The sequence below is a fragment of the Anopheles stephensi genome, chromosome 3 (genome assembly GCF_013141755.1).
Source record: "Anopheles stephensi strain Indian chromosome 3, UCI_ANSTEP_V1.0, whole genome shotgun sequence".
Classification (NCBI taxonomy): Eukaryota; Metazoa; Arthropoda; class Insecta; order Diptera; family Culicidae; genus Anopheles; species Anopheles stephensi.
The window spans coordinates 39,957,802-39,979,782 of record NC_050203.1 but is presented as its reverse complement, the minus strand read 5'-3'; the positions used below and the strand labels follow the sequence as shown (position 1 = coordinate 39,979,782).

General features: G+C 43.0%; 3 protein-coding genes and 1 long non-coding RNA gene across 7 annotated transcripts in view; 3 read left to right on the top strand and 1 right to left on the bottom strand.

Annotated features, from left to right (window-relative positions):
• Positions 1-1,447: 1,447 nt before the first annotated feature.
• LOC118511985 (superoxide dismutase [Cu-Zn], chloroplastic) lies at positions 1,448-5,785 on the top strand. Its single transcript, XM_036055725.1, has 4 exons — positions 1,448-2,209; positions 2,989-3,198; positions 3,273-3,523; positions 5,072-5,785. Exons 1-4 carry the CDS (start codon positions 2,159-2,161, stop codon positions 5,184-5,186), a joined length of 627 nt encoding a protein of 208 aa, XP_035911618.1. The 5' UTR covers positions 1,448-2,158; the 3' UTR covers positions 5,187-5,785.
• A 4,165-nt stretch (positions 5,786-9,950) lies between these two features.
• On the top strand, positions 9,951-12,968 carry LOC118511980 (23 kDa integral membrane protein). The gene is made up of 3 exons (XM_036055719.1): positions 9,951-10,275; positions 11,787-12,290; positions 12,356-12,968. The coding sequence occupies exons 1-3, from the start codon at positions 10,177-10,179 to the stop codon at positions 12,500-12,502; spliced, it is 750 nt and encodes a 249-aa protein (XP_035911612.1). The 5' UTR covers positions 9,951-10,176; the 3' UTR covers positions 12,503-12,968.
• A 1,322-nt stretch (positions 12,969-14,290) lies between these two features.
• Positions 14,291-21,981, top strand: part of LOC118511946 — a 46,819-nt gene continuing 39,128 nt past the window's right edge. Inside the window, exon 1 of one of the 4 annotated variants that reach the window (XM_036055651.1) lies at positions 14,291-14,888. In XM_036055651.1, the coding sequence (XP_035911544.1) occupies positions 14,620-14,888 (269 nt within the window). In that variant the 5' untranslated portion in view covers positions 14,291-14,619. Of the gene's footprint in view, positions 14,889-21,143; positions 21,460-21,981 lie in introns of those variants that run through there. The other 3 variants (XM_036055655.1, XM_036055653.1, XM_036055654.1) reach the window with 3 other exon arrangements.
• On the bottom strand, positions 15,404-16,428 carry LOC118511993. The gene is made up of 2 exons (XR_004906204.1): positions 16,041-16,428; positions 15,404-15,937 (listed from the first exon to the last, which is right to left on the bottom strand). It is a non-coding gene; the product is annotated as an uncharacterized LOC118511993 (long non-coding RNA).

The following is a 21,981-nucleotide window of genomic DNA, read 5'->3' as shown; positions in this document are numbered from 1 at the left end:
GTTAAACTAATTTACCTTAAGCCCATGTCATAATTAATGCCATATGTCAATTTATGTATACACAATTCACTGTGTGCTCGGCTGTTATCGTAAATTTTGAATCCAGACTACCCTGATGATAGACCGCGATGAAAATAAGCCATATTTCCTACCAAGTTGATAAAAATAATGTATGTAGTGCAAACCTAATGCAATTGTAAACATTCTTCTGATAAAAGGTAAAGCACACTTCAGTCAGCTTATCGCAGCAACATTTTACAGGTGAACCCTTACGATGTAAAACTATTGATCCAAAAATCCACCAGCCTGATTAGTCATGACCGCAATGGGTAGCCCCGTTTCCTTTGTAACTAGTTCACACCAGAGTTGGCCAGCGTGAAGAACAAAAAACGTTACAGAATTTCCCGAGTGTTTGCTAAATTTTACTTTCAACCATTGCACGGTCAGAAGCCGTCAGAATGATACAATTTCCCGCTGGGTCGGATGCTAATGCCTTTGATCGTTAGGCTCTGCTACATAGAACCATACCGCTGGCTAGATGACCTTTACCGATTGCTAAAGTAAGTAGACAAAAGGTCATTGTCGTTTCCGTGTTCGTGAGGGTTGCTCGGACCGGAAGCATCGTCAAGTCAGTTCCGACGGATGGGAAGTAGCGCCCGGCGTTTGTGTATAGAATCGCGAACAGAGCTTTGAACTATCGGTGTGAACGATCAGCCGTTCTAGAGGGCTTTCACACACACACACACACAGCCTAACTATAGGGTAATAAATCGATGACGCAACATGATCGGTTAGAATTTCGCATGTGTTTTGAGAACGATTTAAATAATAATGATTATCACGCCATTTCCCGCTAGTATGGGGCGATTGACCCATACATAATGAATCGTGTTTTGCCATGCTCGTTCGGCAAGGATTGTAGATGCGTTAGTAGAGTGCGAGTGCGAGTGGCAAAGGATTTAGAGGTCGTTAAGCGCCTGCGGCCACATGTCACCTGACGTGCGATTGTGCTGTGCGGTGAACGGTGGCCATGGTCTCCTCCGTAGCTTGAGCAGGTAATGTGTGAAGGCCACTGTACGCAGGTTGAAAAACAGGAGAGCAAATGGTTACGATCAATCAATTGCGTAGATAATATTTGTCGGAAATGGGATCGTAATAACTTAAACGGGGCAAACTCTCCACCAGGTTGTACGGTGATAACGAAACAATGTGATAAGGTGAATATTTCCATAATTTAAGATTAGAATAGCTTTCGTTTATGTCATGTGTCTCCTCAGCTCAGCTTGAGAAAGTATTGCACAAAAAAATGCATTCCAAATTGCATCGTCACTGTTGTGCTGTACATAGTATCTGGCGACCCGTGTCAACCTAGCCGGCTATCCAATTATGGTTTGTTTGTGTATTCCGAACCAATCGATCGGACGGCAACGCTTAGTCAAACCAGTCCTCAGAAGTGTTGCTCAGCGGTCGGCTCCCCACACACCTTCTAATCCTTCGCTCCGTGACAGCGACAGGTTGCTCGCTATGCTTCCAACCAATACGCGTGTTTATTGTACTGCGTGTGATGCCGTGGACGAGCTTCCAGACAACCGATAGTTCTCTGCGACCCTGACGGGGCGTGCGTTCGCGACCTGCGTGTGGCCCAGTGTGGGAAGACCGGTCTGAGAGTGGAAAATACGCTATCTGTCCCCATGACTGTGTGTGTTTGGTGCCGACCAAGTTGCACACCGTCGGTTCGGCGTCGTTTCGCGTCACAATCTGCGTTCTGTTGGCGTGAGATGAAAAGATAAAGGTAGCGTGTGTGTGCAAACCCGAGCTGCAAGTGTGTATCGGGTCCCTACCCCTTCTAGAGTTCCCGCGATGGTGGTGGTGGTGTAGCTACTGATGCCACTAGTGCGTTGGGAGACAATTTAGAGTCAATTTCTGTGCTACCACACCACACAAACCCGAGAGGGGACTGGCTGGCTCGAGTGTGCTATTGGAGCAGCAGGGGTCGATTGCGCTGGGACACCTACCGTTGCATCCATTCGTTGACGAGACTCGAAGGTGTTCAGTTGAAGTACTTCAGGAGCCATTCGTTCCATTCGTGCAGTATTTAAGTTTTGCCTTAAGTAACTTATTACTAGTGATCTTGCTAGTGCTTGCCTGCAGAGTCAACATGAAGGTGCTAATCGCTCTATCGACCGTGCTGTGCGTCGTGCTGGCAAAGGTGAGCGCGTCCAGTCAACCGTGAAGGTGTTCAATTGATAAGCCATAATGGTGGAGTTTTGGACGATTATGCATTTAATAGCTTTAAGATGTTCTCGAGTGCCCGTGCGGGCGATGCTGCGTGCGTGAGAACAGGACAAAGTGATACCAAACTGATTGCAATCAGCTGAAGCTGATACAGTGCTGTACGAAACGGATACGGATAGTAGAGCACGCTTAGCTGAATCTCGTCACGCCAATCTATTGCCGCCGAGACAGCTGATGAACGGATAGCAGGCCCGCTCTATCGGAGGGACTGTTCAGCGCACGATGATCTGGGCCTGACGTTATCAGCGCAATTTAACTCTATTAGGGACCCATGTAAACAAATGACCTGCCCGTGCTGGCTGGGTAACAGTGTGATGGGACAAACGAACAAGAAAAAAAAAACGATGACGTATGATGGCGGTCTGTCGAAAGTTGGCGCGTGATGGGTTTCGTTTTTTTTTCGCTATTTTATGCAATTTTTGCTGTGCATGGAGCAGTTTCAATTATTGCCCCGTTTTCGGTTCACTTTCCATTCGTTCCAAAACCAACGCCCAATTTGACATGCAATTGATGCAAAATGCATCTTGTGTAGGAAATGTTTGTTCAGGAAAAGGACAAGTTGGGTTTATTATCATTTTTTAAAGTGTTTTAACTTAAATTCCAATATTATTCCAGGATCTAATTAGCTGTAATTAATTGACGAGGCAAAACGTTGATATTTACATCGCTCTTTCCCCCATCGAATCTTTTCAGGACCAGCCGAGAAAGGCAATTGTGTTCCTGCAGGGAACGTCCGGTGCCAGTGGCAATGTAACCATCTCGCAACCATCGTGCACCGAGCCAGTGTTCATTGAGATCAATGTCGGTGGTCTCACTCCTGGCAAGCATGGGTTCCACATCCACGAGAAGGGAGACCTGACGGACGGATGTGCCAGCACCGGAGGACACTACAACCCGGACAAGGTAGCTGGAGCGTACGGCTGTAGCCCACTGACATCCACTGACATCATGTTTCGATCGTGCGTTCTATATTGCAGGTCAGCCATGGTGCCCCGAACGATCAGGTGCGTCACGTCGGTGATCTGGGCAACATTGTGGCGGACGAGAACGGCATCGCCAAGACGTCGTACTCGGACACGGTGGTGTCGCTGTACGGAGCCCGCAGCGTTCTCGGCCGTGCGATCGTCATCCATGCCGAGGTGGATGATCTCGGCAAGACCAACCATCCGGACTCGCTGAAAACAGGAAATGCTGGCGGTCGCGTTGCCTGCGGCGTGATTGGAGTTCTGTAAATATCGGTTCCCCAGTTGCTTAGATCGCTTCCCCACGTATGCTTTTGTTTTCGGTTTTGTGTCCATTTTGGCTGAAGCGATATGTTTTGTGTGTTTTTTTTTTGTGTTCGTTACTATTGTTGTTGTCGACTACACGTTGGGCTAAAAGTAAATGTGGAAAAATAATATAAAAGCAAACAAAAACTATCCAACACGGTGCACCAATCTATCCCTTCTTTAACATTTCCATGATGTAGCTTCGTGTCGTGTAATTTTGGCTTACATGTGTGTGTGTGCGTGTGTGCGTGTGACTGTCTGTGTCGATAAATGTATTTTGTCCTAATTTTAAAGAACCATTATCCACGTTACCGCTATTGGGTTATCCAGAATTGTTACACACGGCTTAATCTCATTAGTTCCATTTTTAGAGGTCCATTTACGGTTTGCGACCTATATCGAGATCGTTCAGGCTATAGATCACTCGCTTCCGCTTTGTATTGTATTCGCAGTATCATGGCAGTATGCGATGTAGTTAACCTTGAAATCGGCCACAATCGTCTTAATTTGTGCGATCATATACGACGACGTCGCCGTCAGAGACGTATTTAATTTTTTTTATCGCATAAAAATAGTAACAACCAGCCGCAGGGTAGATCGTAACTTGTACAAAAACCTGTTTATGGAATATGCAAACGTAAACAGAGCACGTTACTCAACCGGCGCGATGCAAGCGTCGGACACGAACACAACCATCCCGAGATGAGGAAACTTTTACTATTTACGGGAAGTCGTGGGGATACGTCCATCGCCCGTAATCCTTGACCTGAGGATATGCGAAAGGTCACCGTCAACCATTTGCAAAGAGGTCTCGTGGAGGACTATAGTGCTGTTTTTGAGTCACGTAGAAAGATTTAAACTAAACTTGGTGTAAGTTTGGAAGTATAATCTCCATCGCCCATTCTTGCGACGTCTTGTACCGAGTTTGACACACTTATTTGTGTCAAACCTCGGTTACCAAGTTCACTGATCCATTCATTGTCGGATAATTACACACTAACGTCGTGAGCAGTACCTCCAACATCCATGGTTACATTAACATAAATTTATCATTCACATACCGTTCCACTGGAGCAGGCCGGTGTTAAGGAGATTTACATTCGCTTGGGCTTAACGCGTTAATGAGAATGTTATTCGATCGATCACGGTGAGGTGTGCGATAGATAGGTACTGCCTGCAATAATGGCGCCTCCGTTTGTCATTCATTGATGTACTTGTGTGGTGTGGTTGAAATTCTAGCACTCATCAACTTATGACGGTTTTGTGTTGTTCTGCTATACGTCAGTGTTTTTCGCCATCTTACAACCACAGCACAGTAACGAAATTGCGCAGTAACACTTGTCGTTAATTACTTGTTGCCGCTTGCTTACTTGGTGCTCGGTAGTATCGCTTGTGTGTGTGTGTGTGCGGTGTAGGTGCCAAGTGTGACAACCAAATTAACCACCTCCAAGAAGCATGCTAACTAATATCCTTCTTTGCGTCAATCCTTGTTCCCTTTCCCGCCCTAGCGAGCCTTTCGACGAGCCGGATCAGGAATGCAGCAGTGGTCAGCAGGGGCTTTTGCCGGCCGCTACTGTTACCATAACGATTTCACTCTTTGTGGCCCGCCTGATGGTCCTATAGGGAGCTCTAACATTCCTACCTTCCGGAGGGGTGTGTGTGTGTTGGCGAAGGGTGCCTATTAATTAAGTTTTTTTTTCGCGAAGATAATCTACGATCGTGTGCGTAGAGAAGAACAACGTCAATTCCACAAAGACCCAAACGCGTTCGTGTGGACTCGGGTTCATCGAACTGGTACCACGATTCCGGTCCGTACTCCGTCTTGCAAGCTTCTAGCGAAGAGAAAACCATCTTTTCCCGAGGATTGTTATATACGACTGCGATATGCAAAAGGAACTAACAATAGAAAACCTAACCCGGTGTATATAGCACACCTCTCGTAAGACGTTGATTCTAGGAAAGGAAGCTTACTGGACAAAAAAGGAAACATTCTTTCCTCTGCTAGCAGAGTGTCGCCGTAAGCACTTGTTTGCGTGAAAAGCTTGTTTCTTGCTTGCCTGCGTAACGATTCCATTGACAACCTCGACCACCGGCCGCTTCCGTTCGAACACACCTTCGTCTTCGCTGTTAAACTGTTATTTTTGTTTTGTTCGCTGTTAAGTATGTTTTAGTGTAAATAAAGTTGTCCCTAGCTGGCCGAGCAGGACAGAGCCAATTTCGAAGCTGCTAGAAGGTTAGAAACTTTTTGTTGCTTCATAGCTGGAAGCTTGAATTCCACCGCGGTCCGATTCCGTTTTGTGGAAGGATTCAGGTGTACTATGTGTGTTTATGGGATTTCCGCTGCTTTGTCTGGCCGAAGACGAGATGACTGCTGAGAACTTAATGGACGCAACCGTCTGGACGGAATCAGATAAGGCACATTCGATTGCTCGGTCGGGTTTGTTTGTTTTATAGTGACAAATGTTACAACTGCTGCTGCTCAGTAGCAGCTTGACCTTCAAGGAGAGACACCTGGAAGGTACGTTCGCTGAATGTATGAAACAATTTTCGGCCATCGATATGCAATGCCGGATAGTAAATGTTTTACTATACAAGATGTTTGCTTCGATATCAAAATATTGTTAAACATATCGGATTGTAGAACAGTTTCTCTTAAGGAAGCTATTATATTATAAGTTTATGTCATTGATGACGCCTTACACGATGGAAGAAGGATTTTCGAAAAACTATTTTTACAGGAAAATATTACAGAATCACATTACAGAATCGATGACACACCACCTATAAGGATAAGATCATAACAAATAAACTAATACTTATTTATATTACTAACAAATCTACCTGGATGTTTCCTACATACTTATTTCTAGATGTATAATAATTTATTATTATTATGATTTGTTTCACTACTATATTTTCTATGAAATAAACATGCTATAAAGATTGCAATTGCAGTGAAAGTGTTATGTGTTTTATTATGTTATGTGTTTTGTCGGGATGTTATTAATAAAAATTATCATAAGGACATAGACATTAATTTGATAATTGGAGGCATAAAAGTATTATATACACTGCTATTTTGCCAAGGATGAGAGACGTCTCAGCATAATAGACTACTGTAGTACATAGTTGAACGCGTCCAGAAGTCTATTGAAGTCTGAAATTAGAGATAGTCTACTGTCTGCTGCTCCTCTAGTGCCTCCATTACCGTGTAAAGTCAAATTTACTACAGGAGATACGGTTACCCTGACAAAGTTCGCTAGTCAATGCTCACTACGGGAGGCAAGTCCGGATGGGATTTAAACGCCGGTCCTGCCGTGTGAAGACCAGCGCCGATGTCACTTCTACCTGTTGGAAATGACTGTCTCTACGTGTTAGCTACGTTCGCATTGTACTCCCTTAACTACGCACCCACTGGGGACGGGCGATTCTAGAACACATCACTATATCAACAAAGTGTTGATCGATATTGGCTCTTCGATATATTCTGACGTTCAACATGCTCCTCGGTGGCTAATTTACACGTGGTCTTGCTGGTTACATGTGACTCCATCCGGGGACACACACACGTTTCTTTATGTTGGTCTCGACAAGCAAACTTCCAACAACCAGCTGGGCCAATCTACTGCCGTTATTGTTACTCTACTCATGTAGACTGTGTATTGGCGATACATTGGCTCCTAGTAGAGTTTTGCATTAAAGTCCTTCAGGATGATTTTAACGTTATGCCTGGGAATCTGGTCAATTGTTTTTTTTAAGGGCGACCTTGCAATACGTCTAGTAAGCCAGAAATGGCAGGCATGCTCTTAGAAGTCAATTAAGCCAAGAAGAAGAAGAAGAAGGGAGAAGCGAAGTTTTAACGAACTTCATTCAATGGTCCTGTGTCCCAGTGATCTACTAATAATCCTTTTGTACCATATGTTCTATGTAGACGCAACATATTTCACCATTATACTACTGAGTTGGATATGTTCTTCTTCTTCCTTGGCGTACGGAGATACGGTCGGGATGGGATTTGAACCCCGGTAACCTGTCGTGTGAAGACAGGCGCTGCTGCCGCCTCGGCCACTGGACCGGCATATTATTTATTTATTTATTTATTGAGTATGACAGCTTAATGTCTAATCGTCAAAATATGGCATACACTGCGCGAAATAAGAATAGCACCACCATGTTTTGTAGGCAAATGTTTCCAACATTTACTTACAGATTCTAATACTTGCAGTTTGGAATTTTAAAATGACCTATTTGACCTTTTTGAGTCAGCAACATTTTTACTTTTGATCAACGGATGCCACAATTCCAACAAATAACCTAAAGTATAGATAAAAATATTTTCAATGGTTAAAAATTGGCAACCATTCAAAATCTATTAACGCGTTGTGTGAAAACCATACTTTAACAAGTTTAGAGTTGAGAAACGCGGCATTATCACGCTCTTTATCAAAGTCTGTCTTGCCATGGTCCAGTAAGACTATTTCTAACATTTAGATATCATCTGATTTCAGTTACGTTTAGAATCATGCCAATGGATCATGCCAATGCCAATCAAGTACACTTGGAATAAAAAGCTCCTCAAATTATCTGTTCACCAGCATCACTGTTCACTATTCGCATCAGAATCGGGATCTTCGTGTAGATTTTATCACAATTGTTGCCAATTATCTGAATCATCATAGTTGAACATTCACTTAAATCCACTGAATCACATTCATCCGTCGAGGAAACATTTTTATCGGTGATATTGAATCGATCCGATTTTTAACGCTCCGTTAAGTTGCACTGATCGAGACTTCGAGGCCGCTCCAAGTGTTCGTTGTTTGACAGAATTTGATGCACATGTCTTGCGGTCACTTGATGTTGCAATTCTTCGCGAATTAAAGATGCTGTCCTCTTCTAGATGCTTAATTCAGTTCAGTTCTCACCAATTTGCTTCACATATTCGCTAATTTACAGGCCAGTTCAACATTGTAAAGCTATATTTCAACAGCATGAAACGCTAATCCGACATCGTATATGCAAGTCAATCTCGATAACACTGCTCAACACGGGAAAACAAATATTTGAATGTTTCCATTATATCTCAACTCAACTAATGAAACGAACGAAGCTTTTTATGATATGAATATGATATAATATAACATAAAATAATAAACATATTAAATAGAAATTAGAAGATTCGGTGGTGCTATTCTTCTTTAACGCAGTGTATAAAGAGCGAGTAATTAATTAAATGTTGTATTACGCTTAGTTATGTTTCTCATAATTCTGTAGTTTAGTTTTTAACCATCATCTCACAGTTTTTGTCTGAAAAATTTATTCTTTATATATGGTCAATTCAAAATCTATAGCTCTTTCTACACGCACAAGAATAACATAAGATTTGAAGATTTGATGGAATGCTGCTGCTGTCCTTGAACTTCGTCGTAATGTATAAAATTAAGTTCATTTCGTAAGTTCACCTTTTCGTGCTCATGGCTGATGGCTGGAGCTAATGATTAAATTTCGTTTCCCATTTTCCTTCTCATTAAATTAAAGGGAACACAGCAATGTGATTTCACTAAACTACAGTTGAGATCACGCCCTTTAGCATGCTTTCGGTAAGCATGATACGATGACAAATCTTATTCTATTGCCGATCAATCTTACGATTCGCCAAAGGTTAATACACTTGACCTCGAACGCGTTCGCAAGCTTCGGCGCTAAAAGGGAAAAACGCGCGAACTCATTTTAAAACAATTTCCCCCGACTGTTAATGGACATGAACCTGCGGGCTGGGTGAGAGCAAAATCGGAAATAAGTCAATGTCAGCGGGAAAGGACGCTTCAAATCAGGAGCAAATTTATGTGTCTGGAAAGTGTAGAATGTGTCTGACACTTTTTTGGGCTACGAAATTCCAAGCTGCAAAGCTGGACTGGAAAGGTGACCAAAGCTAATTATTCCCCTTCTGTGGGTGAGATTTCAGTTTATGGTAAAAAAGGTGATGGTTGACTGCAGCATGGGTTGTTCTTTGACCCCAAATTTAAACTCATTCGTCACCATGGTTCACCAAAGTCCTCAAAGCTTGAGGTCCTACTGGGCTAGATACATAAGGATACCTTGTGTAACGATCCGAAGCGGGCGTTTGTATGTGTGTGTTGGTGATGTAGACCACCCAATCGCTGACCAACGCGGCTCTTACTTCACGGAGCTTATGTTTGCGTGCGTCCTTTATGACCACCAGGGGCCAAAAGTGGCACACGCGATCCTTGCCGGACTGAGGAACACTGTATACTGGTATTAGTGCTCTAACGCGAACGCAATCGCGGGTGTCCTGGGTGCCCGAAGCCTCATCGTCCCCAAATACATAGGGCTAAATAAACGGCTATATTCTAGTGACCGCAGGTCACCGCTGGGTCAGTTTGGTTTGAGCGCTCGAAAGGATTTGTTGGTTTAGTCCGGTGTTACTCGAGGGAAAAAGCCATTTTCCCACTTTGCATCACAGGGAAAGCCGCCTAGAAGGGCCCGTAATAAAACCCAGATTTTTCGAAAGTGGATTGCAGTGCATTGGCCGAACGACAGTTGTTCAATTAATCGAGCCAGGGCAACCCTATCCCAAGTTGCATTTACCAAGATGAAGTCCAAGGTAATGGATAATTTACGAGAGCGGATGAATTCCTGCGGAACAACGACCATAAAATATTTGCTCTTTGTGTTTAATCTCGTCTTTGCGGTAAGTATGCGTGAAAGGCTGGTGGCCCTGGTGTGTCCGTGTTTTAAATTTATGATTTTGGGAGTGTAATATTTGCCTCGTGTGTCCCTAACGCGTGCTTGCACTGGCCCCGTAAGCAATAGCGTGCCAGTGAGGAAATGGCAAATAGAAATGGCGAAGAGAAATCACTGAGACCCCGTTTGGTTTTATCGCATGGTTGACCCCAATAATAAGTGATACTGTATAATTGCATGATAATGTGAAAGGATTCGTCCTTGATGCATAATGGTTGATGAAAGCATCTGGAGCACCTAGTACGGGACGTATCGTGCAGAAGTGTTAATGGATTGATCGTAATTCTGGTAAAAAGTAGAACCAGATAAGCGAAACTTCCCTCGTGATAGAGGAATTAGAATGAATTTTCATAGAAGAGGACCAAAGCACCATAGAGGACATAGGAGAAACGAACAAAGTAATTTGGATGGATTGTGGGAAATATCTTTTTCATCTTTGGTTCAACGATCTGCAGGATCATTCCAGATATCCTGATAGCATTAGACATAGCCAGCTAGCTTGTTCTTCTTACCAAGTTCATCTTCATCTTCTTTGGCAGTAAAAACTCGCAGACCTCGGTCTGCAATTTCTGGCTTTTCTGTGTCATGATTTCAACCGTAGTAAAGTAGTCTGATCCCTGCGTACGGGGAAGCAGTCTGGATGGAATTTGAACCACGGTCCTGTTGTGGCTCAAGACCGGCGTTGCTATCGCCCGGCCACCGAATCGCCCCAAGTTCTTTTAGGTATGGCTCAAGAAACAACCTTCAGTGTATGAGATAGTATTACCAAGCAGGACTCATCTAGGACTAATATCAAGAATCAGAGCTAAACTCATAAAATGGCTGTGAAACTACTTCTACATGTTTCCTCTCAGCGCTTAATACAATCTTCAAGCTTGTAAACCAAATTGAACTCACGAATGAAAGGTATAAGGTTAAAGCTATAAATTAACCAAAATTGCTAAGCTACCAGGCTTTCACTTCGAACAACACATAATTGTGACCTCGAGCATCGATCAATACGTACATAATAATTTCCATTCGGGCGTCTGAGTTTGGCGCGTTTATTTATGTTTTCAGCATCGAACGTTATTAATAATACATGACCAATGTTAAGCAGTTCGGTGCAGGAGGGGCTAACCCGCAGGTTAACAAGTACATTAAAACGCCCATGATGTCCAGTGACGAGTCGCTCGACAGGAACACACCATTAATGATTAATGGTACGGTGTTGATAGATTTTCGTCGACCGGAAGTAAATGACGGTTGTCCGTATTCCAACGCATTACCGTTGGTCTTGATTATTTGGGTCGAAAGGAAACGAAAAACTCATCAAGATCTGAGTGGTGTTGTTTGAGTTTCGCTAGTCACACGTACCGTACCAACCAACCTTGTGATGACCGTTTCGGTTGGATTTGAGACTAATGACGGGGGGCCACCACACAGAATGTCCTGATTAATGCCGTATTGGGGTTGTAGATTTCAGGACTGATCCTGCTGGTCGCGGGCATTGTCGTGCTGGTGGATGTCAACGACTATCAGCACTTTGTGCAGGACCGGTTGATGGCACCGCCGGTGGTGCTGATCGTGGTTGGGTCGTTTGTGTTCCTGGTCGCATCGCTCGGTTGCTATGGCGCTATTAAGGAGTCACCGAAGCTGCTGAACGCGTTCGCAGTGTTTCTGCTGATAGTCTTCCTGATTGAGGTCGCCGTAGCAATAGCGGCCATCGCGTTCAAGGCAGACCTGCAGGACGCACTGAGAAAGCAGCTGGACAAATCGATCGCTCGGCACAACAACGCGGACATGGTCGCTTGGGACAGCGTTCACCGGAAGATGATGTGCTGCGGCATTCAGGGACCGAAGGATTGGTACGACAATTTGAACAGAACTATGCCCGCTTCCTGCTGCAAGCCGGATCTGATCGAACCAGAAACTAACGACTGTAAAAATGCTCCACCTTTGTTCATGGATCGTTACTATCAGGTGAGTTATGGAGTGTGCTATTGGCATTGCAAGGAATTAAGCAACTAACCCAATTTCATTCACAGGAGGGATGCTTGATGAAGCTGGAGGACCATTTCCACAAAAATGCCGTAGTTTTGATTGCCGTTGGATTTGCAATAGCCATATTCCAGCTGCTGGGAGTATTTTTCGCCTGCTGGCTATCTTCATCCATCAAAAGAAGTCACGCATAAACGGGCTAGTATCAGTCATTCTGGGGCTAATGCCAGGAATTTTAAAATCGAAATTTAGTGTAAAAATCAGTCGTTTTGATCTAAACCCATCCTGCAATAGAAACTAATGCATGCACACCCCCTTAAGTAAATGACTATGGAAGCAGCAGACTTTACAACTTGAGGCTATTTCGAACAGTTACCAGTAGAATGTACGAATATATGAACAATGTTACGATCATTTCTTTCTTTGAGTTAAGGATACGCAGTTGATTCTATGCTATGTAAACCTAGCTTATAGAGCAATATGTCGCTTATCACTGCTTGCAAAGGGTACTGCAGGAGCTAGTTAGACGATAGTGGAATAATATTGCTATCTCAATAACAGACCCGTATTGATAGTATGACAATGTTTTCCATATAAGCAATACAACCATTGTGCAGATTATAAAGCAATCCGTAGATAATAAAGATTTGTTCAAACTACCTTCTTCTTCTTTGGCACTCCAAGCTCGAGAATTCTTAGCCTATTATTTTTAATTTTCTTAACTTAATGCTACCCGTAGTTAAATGGAAATCCCAATCATCGTGTACAAACGGGAAACGGTTTTATTGTGTTTAATTATTGAAAGAAATAGTTTTTTACAAGCCTTAACAAATATGAGACAATTAAGTAAGAAAAGGTTAATTAAATCTTGATTTGTGAAGGCCGATGAAATATGATAAACTAAATATACTGCAACAATAAATGATGATTTATGGTAAAAAAATTATATATTTTATTTTCATTATGGGATCACATATTTTTTTATTTGCATATTTGCACGATAAACAAAAGATTGTAAGACGTTCCTATTGACTTGCGCTAATGTATAACTTGTTACTGATACATGGATTTCATCCACCGCTTAAAAAACCCCATAGCCGAAAGGAAGATGCTGAGAAGGATTTTTGGCACACCGTATGTGCCAAGAATAAGGATTGAGGAGCTCATCTTGAAGAATCTCTCTAAGTTCATGGACATACCTAACATTTCTGGCTTACCTGACTAGAACGGTCCAGATGAGATTTGAACCCCTTGCCTGCGGGCTGAAGCCCGGCGCTGCTGTCCCATCCACCACCGTGCTGCCCCAGAAGGATTGAAGGATTTGAACTGCAAATTGACCACTCATTCATGCAAAGCCTAGTCGCCAGGCTTCGACGGGCTGGTTATGTCATGAGCATGACCCTGGTAAGTCAGCTGCTGTGTACAAAAAAAGATTAAAACTAAAAGTTAAATAAATGTATGACATTAATAGTAGTGTACTCCACCTTGGGAAGGCCCAGTGGTGAATGTGGTAGCCCAGACTGGACCGGATATCGAATCCCATCTACACGAGGAAATTAAAGCAAAACAGTCCCAATTTACCCAACTGTTCAGCACGCTGAGAAGATTCAAATTCAAAAACAACATGCCTAACCCCATTTCAAACTTTTCATAACAAGCTGGCTTACGAACCCTGTAACCCCATATTATGACCATCGAATAATCCCATAGTTTTCTTCAACCGAAAAGTTGTAATTATTAAAATTAGACTGAGGCACAGCTATTGGTAGCCTATAAAAGAATAAAAAACACAGGAATTAGAGTGTACTAGAATCAATTAAAGTCATTTATTTTTACTTCATTTTCCAATTACTGAAAGAAAAATTCATGATTTAAACGGTTTAAAAACCCCAAGTGGAGAAGTCAACCTTGACGTGTACACGTTCTGACAACCGTAAGCAAATCAACAGTGCAGAAAGGACAAACGCAACACACACAGTACACAAGTGTAAACAAGCTAGGGAGGAAGGCATGATGGCTACGGAAAGTAATTACGCGAAGTAGTGATTCTTTTGAGCATTACAACCTATTTTCCCAGCAATGTAGGTGTAATATACTTGGGCGTAACACCGGCACAAACGCGTACTTCTGTAGTTTATGTGAGTTTTCGTACAGCAACAAAAACTCTTATGGTGCAGTTTCGGCTTAGTTTGGTTCGATTCGCTTGTCGCACGCGCGACCTTTTATCGGTTCCTAATCTGGCGAACAGATTATTCGTCCAAATCGGGGGACACGAATCGGGCAAGTGTGGTGAAAAAAGCAGTGTAAAAAGATGGGATTATTTCCCGATCCGCCTATAACGCCACGGCTCAAGAGGCGCCTGTTTGGCGGAGGAGTTTCCGGGAGCGGTTCTTCACGCAAGAGCGAAAGTAATGCGGCAGGGGGCAACGATAGTGGTGCCGCTGGTAACAGTAGCAACGAAAGAGACTCCAGAAGACATGCAACCCGCCGTCAGCAGCATGGAGATAGACACGATGGTTTCGGCAGCATGTCCAAGTCATCGACACCGCAGCAACTGTCGACGTCTTGGGAATTCATACGGTAGGTGCAATTCAATTCAAATAACGTTTAATTAATATAAAATATAATTATTATCCTCACCGAGTATGCTCGGGATCAGGCAAATAACAGGCGGTGACTATTATACTCTCACAACTCAAGAATAGCGGACTTGAATACGGCGGCTTGTCGTCATGCTTCATTATAAAACAGAATAATTCTCATCGGTTCTGAATTCATGAAAATATTATCTACTTCTCGCACCATGCACTGGGATTGAATGAACTTTCCATCTTTCTTTACGGCCAATGCGTGGTTTTTCCGCAATACGCATTGAAATGCCTTTTCGGGCAGACAGCTCGGTGCCGCACGTTTTACGCAAGCTTTTCTAGAGCAACATTTGTGCTCCAAACCATACGTTAGTGGGAATGAACAGCCCATTCTGTGTGGTCTGCTTTTGGATTATAAAAAGGACTTCCTCCGCCAGTAGACTTCGCTCTATTAAACTCGTTCCGCTTGATATCCAGCAATTCCTTATAGGCCTGTTTGTTGTGGTGTTTTTTTTCTTTCTCTTCTCTACTCTCCTTTCAATTCATCAGGCGCCACCGCGCACTATTCTGGCACGTTCCTATTGATTTGACCGAGATTTATGTTTATTCATATTTCTTTGGCTCGCACGTTTCGTGCGAGGTTCATATTTAGCTAGTTGCCGAATTTTGTTTTGCCTAGGCTCTGTCTTCCGGCGTGGCGGAGGTCGCCCCGTTTAGACGATGGGTGGCAATTTATGAGCTTGGCAATAAATTTTGATTATATCCTCATTTTGCACGCGGTTCTGTGACATCCATTGATAGACGACGAATTGGTGCTGTTTGGGAAGTTCGGAAGGAACTCACTTTTGATGAAATACGAAAACAATACGGTCGGTGGATGTCAGGTGCGGATGGAAACAACATAATTTGTGTACGCTCGTTATCGGTCGATTGAGCACGTGGCACTGTAATATGTTAGCCGTTAACGTTAACAAGTCTATCATGCAGGAGCCTAAAGGCGAGCGTCCATACTAACTGGTCCATCATGGTGTGGAGGATCAGCTGCAATGGGTGATAAGTGTTTTAAAACTAGCACTATCAAAAAACGGTTGGTGGCTTGAATTTGGGGTTAAAAGGGATTCGATTTTTGAGAAAATTGGATTACCGGCATGCGAGACTTTGATAAGCGAAAGAGCTGTGCGTCCGTTGGGTTGATGTTAATGTCGAACGGATTAAAAAATCGATTTTGAGCGTATTGTGCCTGCTCAATGCTGACCCACTTCCAAAACGTGTATTCCTTCGAATTGGTGGCTGTCCATTTCGATCACAGCAAAAAGCAGAACTGAATGCAGCACACTTCAGAATGCTACTTATACTCAACAAAACTGAGATTTCGTTGTAAACTGATAACTAATATAAACACACAGGTACGCAGAAAAGATTTGTTCATTCTTAAACATGACACAGTTCGTTTTAGGATTGTGTAGGCACGTGACATTTGACCACTCCGTGGGTGTTTTTCTCGCATTGACAAGAAGATATCGAATGGTCGATTCGGGTGTTTCGTGGAATTTTTCCATCGCGCTTGAGACGATGTTGTCACAGACAAAATCTGTCGGTGGTTGCAGGATCAATTTTACCGAAACAGTGACAAATAGGCCTCACATATTGCTTGTGTCGATGAAACAAAACTCGATTTTGTATCGTTCCGTACCATCTTAATGGTTGGGCGGTTGTAGTTATTCTCGAAACAAATAAACACAGTCGGTCGCGCGCCACACATGAAGCGAGCTGTTCGATTCTGGTTCGGGGTCTGGTTTCAGTCCGCAATATTCGTGGACAAGATTAGCGTTCTGTTGCGTGCTTGTTCTGTGAACATGAAAATGTCGCGCCACGAAGGTTTCAAATGATCCATGCTAGTACGGTATGTGCGTAACAGACACATTCTTACAGTAATAATCTAATTTAGTCAACTAACGCTCAGTTTGAGTTTTTGCAACTATCAAGTGCTTTTCAAGTTTGAAAATCATTGTAGTAACTATTATAATGTTTGGTAGCTCCTTAAGCAAATAACTTTAATTACTGTCCCAATACTCAGTTACATATGGGACACGTGCATCACTTTGGCTGATGAGGCAACGCGGAGACCCTGGCTGGCGGCTGTGGTTAACAGACCATACCGCCTCACGTTTCAGCTTGCGTATTCAGTTCCCGTTCTAGCGGGCACAAAATGCACTCCCATGCATGAACAGGCCTCATCGACATCGCGCATATTGCCCCATCGAATGGGAAAGCGCCTATGCCTGTCCTGGTCGAAAACCACAGATGAAACTGTTTTGCCACCGCATTGAATTACGCGACGTCATTCAAAAATGTAGATTAGTGCAGCACTTTCAGCGTGTTTTTTTGCTAGATGCCAACAAAAGATGGGAAAGATGGGCTACAGTGACTGTCTTTCTGTGGGAAGAAAACAGACCCTTACCGGCTAGCATGAAGTAAAAAGCTTTAAGGAAATGTAAGCCGCGGTTTGTTGACAAAATGATAGAGAGTTTGGGTGATCAGCAAAACTGATAATGAAAAATCCTTACTCTCGGTCTATTTATTGACGATTTATTTATTGCCTTTACACAATTAACAGGTGTAAGACCCTGAAACAACTGTAGACTAAAGACGTTTGCTATATACATGTTTCTGTCTTGTATCTGATTTGGTGGACGAAACAGGACGGTTAAACAAAAAATAAGGCATGAAATGTGAACTTCAGTAGCACAGTTCAGGGTCCAAGGTGCGTAACCACAGCTCGAGTTGGTGGTGATATAAGTACGTAAAATCTTCGCTGGATACCGTTACCACTTCCTGAAAGACAGCTCATTTCCGCCAGGAGCTCACCAGCTCCAGAGGGCAATGGCCACGGATATCCATTCCCATTTCGTTGGGTGCACTGGAGGAGAAATGTTTGCGACTCGCACAAAAAGTGTCCGTCGGCAAAGTCCACTTCTTCGAACAGGCAAGAAACAAACCAAAACCAAAAAAGCGGACCAAAGCAGCAAAAGCTGAAATCCACGCCTCAGCAACAGCGGAATCGACTTGGCTGCAACTTGTCAATAGGCTCGTCCGGAGTAGTTTGTTGTCACTTGGTGTCATTTTCTAAGACAGTTGCAAATGAGGTGTCCCGTTTATGTTGCCGCCGTATTTTTACGTGCTGTCTGCTTTCCCGATTCTTTTCCCTGTTCCCTGCGATCTGGGCGGGCGCGGGGAGGGTTTGTCTTTTTGTTTTCAATTTTGCTGCCCGCCACACTACCATTAGTGCTGGCGTCTCGACCATCGCCTTGAGACCTGGTGACTCGGCGCGCGCAGATAAGAGCGAAGCCCACCGAAATCGGGACCCAACAAAAACACACACAAGTTGCGCTCGCAAAACACGTTCCAGTTGTTCCTTGTCCGGGGGATGAGCTTTCGGGAGGGGCTGTACGAAGCGTTTGTCTCGATTTCATTTCCTGTTTCATGGCTTTTTTGAGGCTTTCGTCTGGAGTTTCGCTTCTGATTCACGAATATTGTGCTGCGTCCTGCCTGCTACGGACGGTCGCGGTGGTGTAAGAACACACCACATCCGATGACGACGATGCTGATGCACCGGCGAAGAGCACTAATGAAAGCAAATGGTTCTGTCGTTCGTTCTCGACCGAGCGCACCAAACATCTGCCTCGATAATAAAACGATAACGCTTACCGCGATGATGCAGCCATCGGTAAGCCGCTCGCCATTTTGCGAACCGACAAGGCAGTCCGGCACAATCGGCATTAGTAATTGGTTGCTTTTAGTGCTTTTCTTACTTCCATCTGGCGTAACTTTGAAACTTTTTACCTCACAATCGTGAAAGATAAAAAAGTGAGTGGAACCGAACTGAACTGTCATGAATAAAAACTTCGTTTCGATCGCTGGTACAGAAAATAATTAACGCTGATAAAATCAAACCGCCAAATGTGTTTTGGTGTTACCTGTGTTGCTGTCGTCCAGTCAATGGACCCTTCACGGTAGAAAGGTGCACCAGAGGATCTTGCGAATGGACGTGATCCGCACCATCGCCCATGAACTATGTGGATGGTTGCAACACGCGCAGAGATTTTTAGTGATGCAAAATGGTTTTTGGCGAAATGGCGATGGGAGTCTGCACAGGTCAACGATTGCTGGCACTTGATCAATCGTTTGCGGATGTCCGTTATATAGCACAGCGAACGAGAAACAAAAACAATCATCACTGGGCGACAAATAGACGTTACACTCAACGCATTCAAAAGCTTTTGTTGAGTTGAATGTTCCTGGCGGATGAATGGGATGCGTGCTAATTAGTAGCTAAATATCATATTTCAGGTGGTAAATAAAACCATTAATTAGCGTAGGTTTTGTGACATATTTGAAGTGGTCACAGGTTGGCAGAGTTCTTTCAGTAAAGTTAGTTGTACAGGTAATTGGTTAATCGAATTAAACTATCGATATCGTTCAGAAACGGTTATAGTACCAAATTTGCTTTCGTTGTTTAAATTTGTCTTTTTTTGCACTATAACCTCGAAATGTCTTAGCCACCCATTTATGGGTTGTCTTGACTTTATTTTACCCATAGGTAGATAGTTAGACGGTCTTCTGGACTGAACTGGAGTCATTAAAATATAAAATAAATTTAAGAAAATGTGTGGGATTTTAAGAATTCATTCTGCAAAGGATGAACAAATATACTTTCCATACTTATTTTTGAATGTGGTAAATGAACCTTTTTTCTTGATTTTGCGAAAATTAGCGAAATTGATTGTTTCGATAGCTCCTAGTTTTAGGATGTCGTTGAATGTCTACTTAATTAATTTCATGCAATTTCTATAAAAACAACCATGTAAACCTTCACTCTACAAACTCTCTTAAAGCTTCCAAATGTCCTTGGTTAATTATTTTTCTAAAACAAACACACTTTTCATTTACACATTATAAGGAAATGCAGATAAACACGTCAGTATCAGTGTTCTTTGTCCGCACTTGGTGTGTGAAATTTTCCACCGCAAAGTCCTTTTTGCATGAAAGAAAGTTTGGCTGAATGAGATTCTTTATGCAAACCCGAAGTTGAGTCTGATGGTGCGGTCTGGATGGGTGGGTGAATCGGGCGCAAAGGTTGGTCCACTGGTAGCAATAACCTCCTCCAGCAACAGCATTTTACCGGCATAACGAACTCGCACGGAAACGAACTGCACCCTATAAACACAGACGCTTCTGCGTGCAGCTGTTTTGATGCATTTTCTCTCTTCGCTTGCTCACTCTCTCGCTGATGCTGTTATGCTGAGAGGAGCATAAAGCAGCGTGAGAAGCAGCATAAATGATTTGCAGCAGGAAAACAATTTTACACTAACATGACCTAATGGCGGGATTGTGTGATCCGATACAGTAGTTTTTGATTGTTTTTATCGTTAAATTAAAATTGTTAAACGATGAGAGACCGGTTTGCATAAACCTTGTGTTCTCTTTTTGTTTTGTTAAGAAGAGATGTCTTTATTAAAATTTTATTATTTTTTTGCTATGTAACGATGTAAAACGAAAATTTAAAAAAAGTGTTTCTTGATCTTAAATAAGTGCATCATTATACATCAATGTAACTATTTCTGTCCGAATTTCTCGCTGGAGCTACTAGCTGGAATTGTGACGAAATTAATGCAGTTTCATCAGTACATGTGTTATGAATCAAAGGGTATAGTTGCTTCAAGCAAAACACGATATCATTTGTCGAGTTGTTTTCCTTGTTCATATGGATTATTTACTTTATGTGTAATGAACCATAAACAATACAAAAATTTTCAGGTTTTTTACTTTAAATTTACAGAGTACGTAACCTGTTCCTAGTTGAACGATGATAAGATAAACGTACTGCTATAATCCCTTTCAGCAATATTCTGCACCATCTGCGCTAATGTCGCGGTAGGAAAAAAGCAAATGATCTGGATGCAGTGTGTGAGTCACTTGATGACACGTTTATAGGCTGAACACACTGGAACATTTAAAAAAATAAATTGTTCACCAAAATGCTTAGCAATACGGTCAGGTCAACCGTTCAAGACTAGTAAAAATAGATGCTTGGCAAACCGTTCGGACACTTTTCTCCATTCAGTCGCTGTAGTGTCGGATGAGCGAACCTGCGAACTCGAACTCGCAACTCGCACCAAACACCGCTCGAACCGCTGAGTCCGCTGAGAAAAGTATGCTCGCTCTCTGCTCATTCGCGATTAATCCTTGATGGTGTGAAGAACTCTTCGCGTGTGCGTCCCCGTTGTTACGTTCGCGTTTTGTCTTGCCCGTCTACTTTCGCTTTCGACGTTGTACGGTGTTCTCCCAGTGCGTCCGTGTCACAGAATCGTCAGAATATCCGCTTCCTTTGCTTTGCAACGCTTTAATTTAGTTTGCGGGTTTTATCGGTGCGACTGCAAGAAAATGCTTTAATGTACTGCTTGCCCTAATCGCCGGCGGTAGAGCAAATTGAGTTTCTTTCGTTTGATTCGCCGGAAAGGCTTAGAAGTGCATTTAATGTTATGTGTAAGTGAAGTGCAAATGTTGGTACCGAAAAGTGATGCTAGTATTAGAAATCATATTTAATCTGTGTTCATTGCGTCGTTAGTTTCTATTCATTTCTAGAAGTACAATTAATCATGTTGTGGAGAAGACTTCAATCTACCAAACAGTTGTTCGGTTGATGTGTTACGTGCGTTTGATTGGTGAACCCGTCAGAAAGCGTTCCATTGATGCTGCTGCCCCAAAGGAAGCATAATCGATTGTGTGTTAGCTCATGTTGCTTTTTGGCGAGTGATGATGGGCCTTTATGCGAAAATTGGCGTTTAACAGAACCGTCAAGAAGCAATCAGCATGGTTGGTGTGTTATACTGCTGCTGCTGCTGTTGCTACTTCTTCAGGGGCTGAAGGTTTAATGATGAGAGAGATAGCGAACAAACCAAGCGAACAGAAGAAGTGGAGGAAGAAAAAAAATGCAACACAAAATCTTGATAAATGAATGTTGCTACAGTCGTGCAGAAACAAATCGAAGGGACGACCATCATCATCATCATCATCGTGGCGAT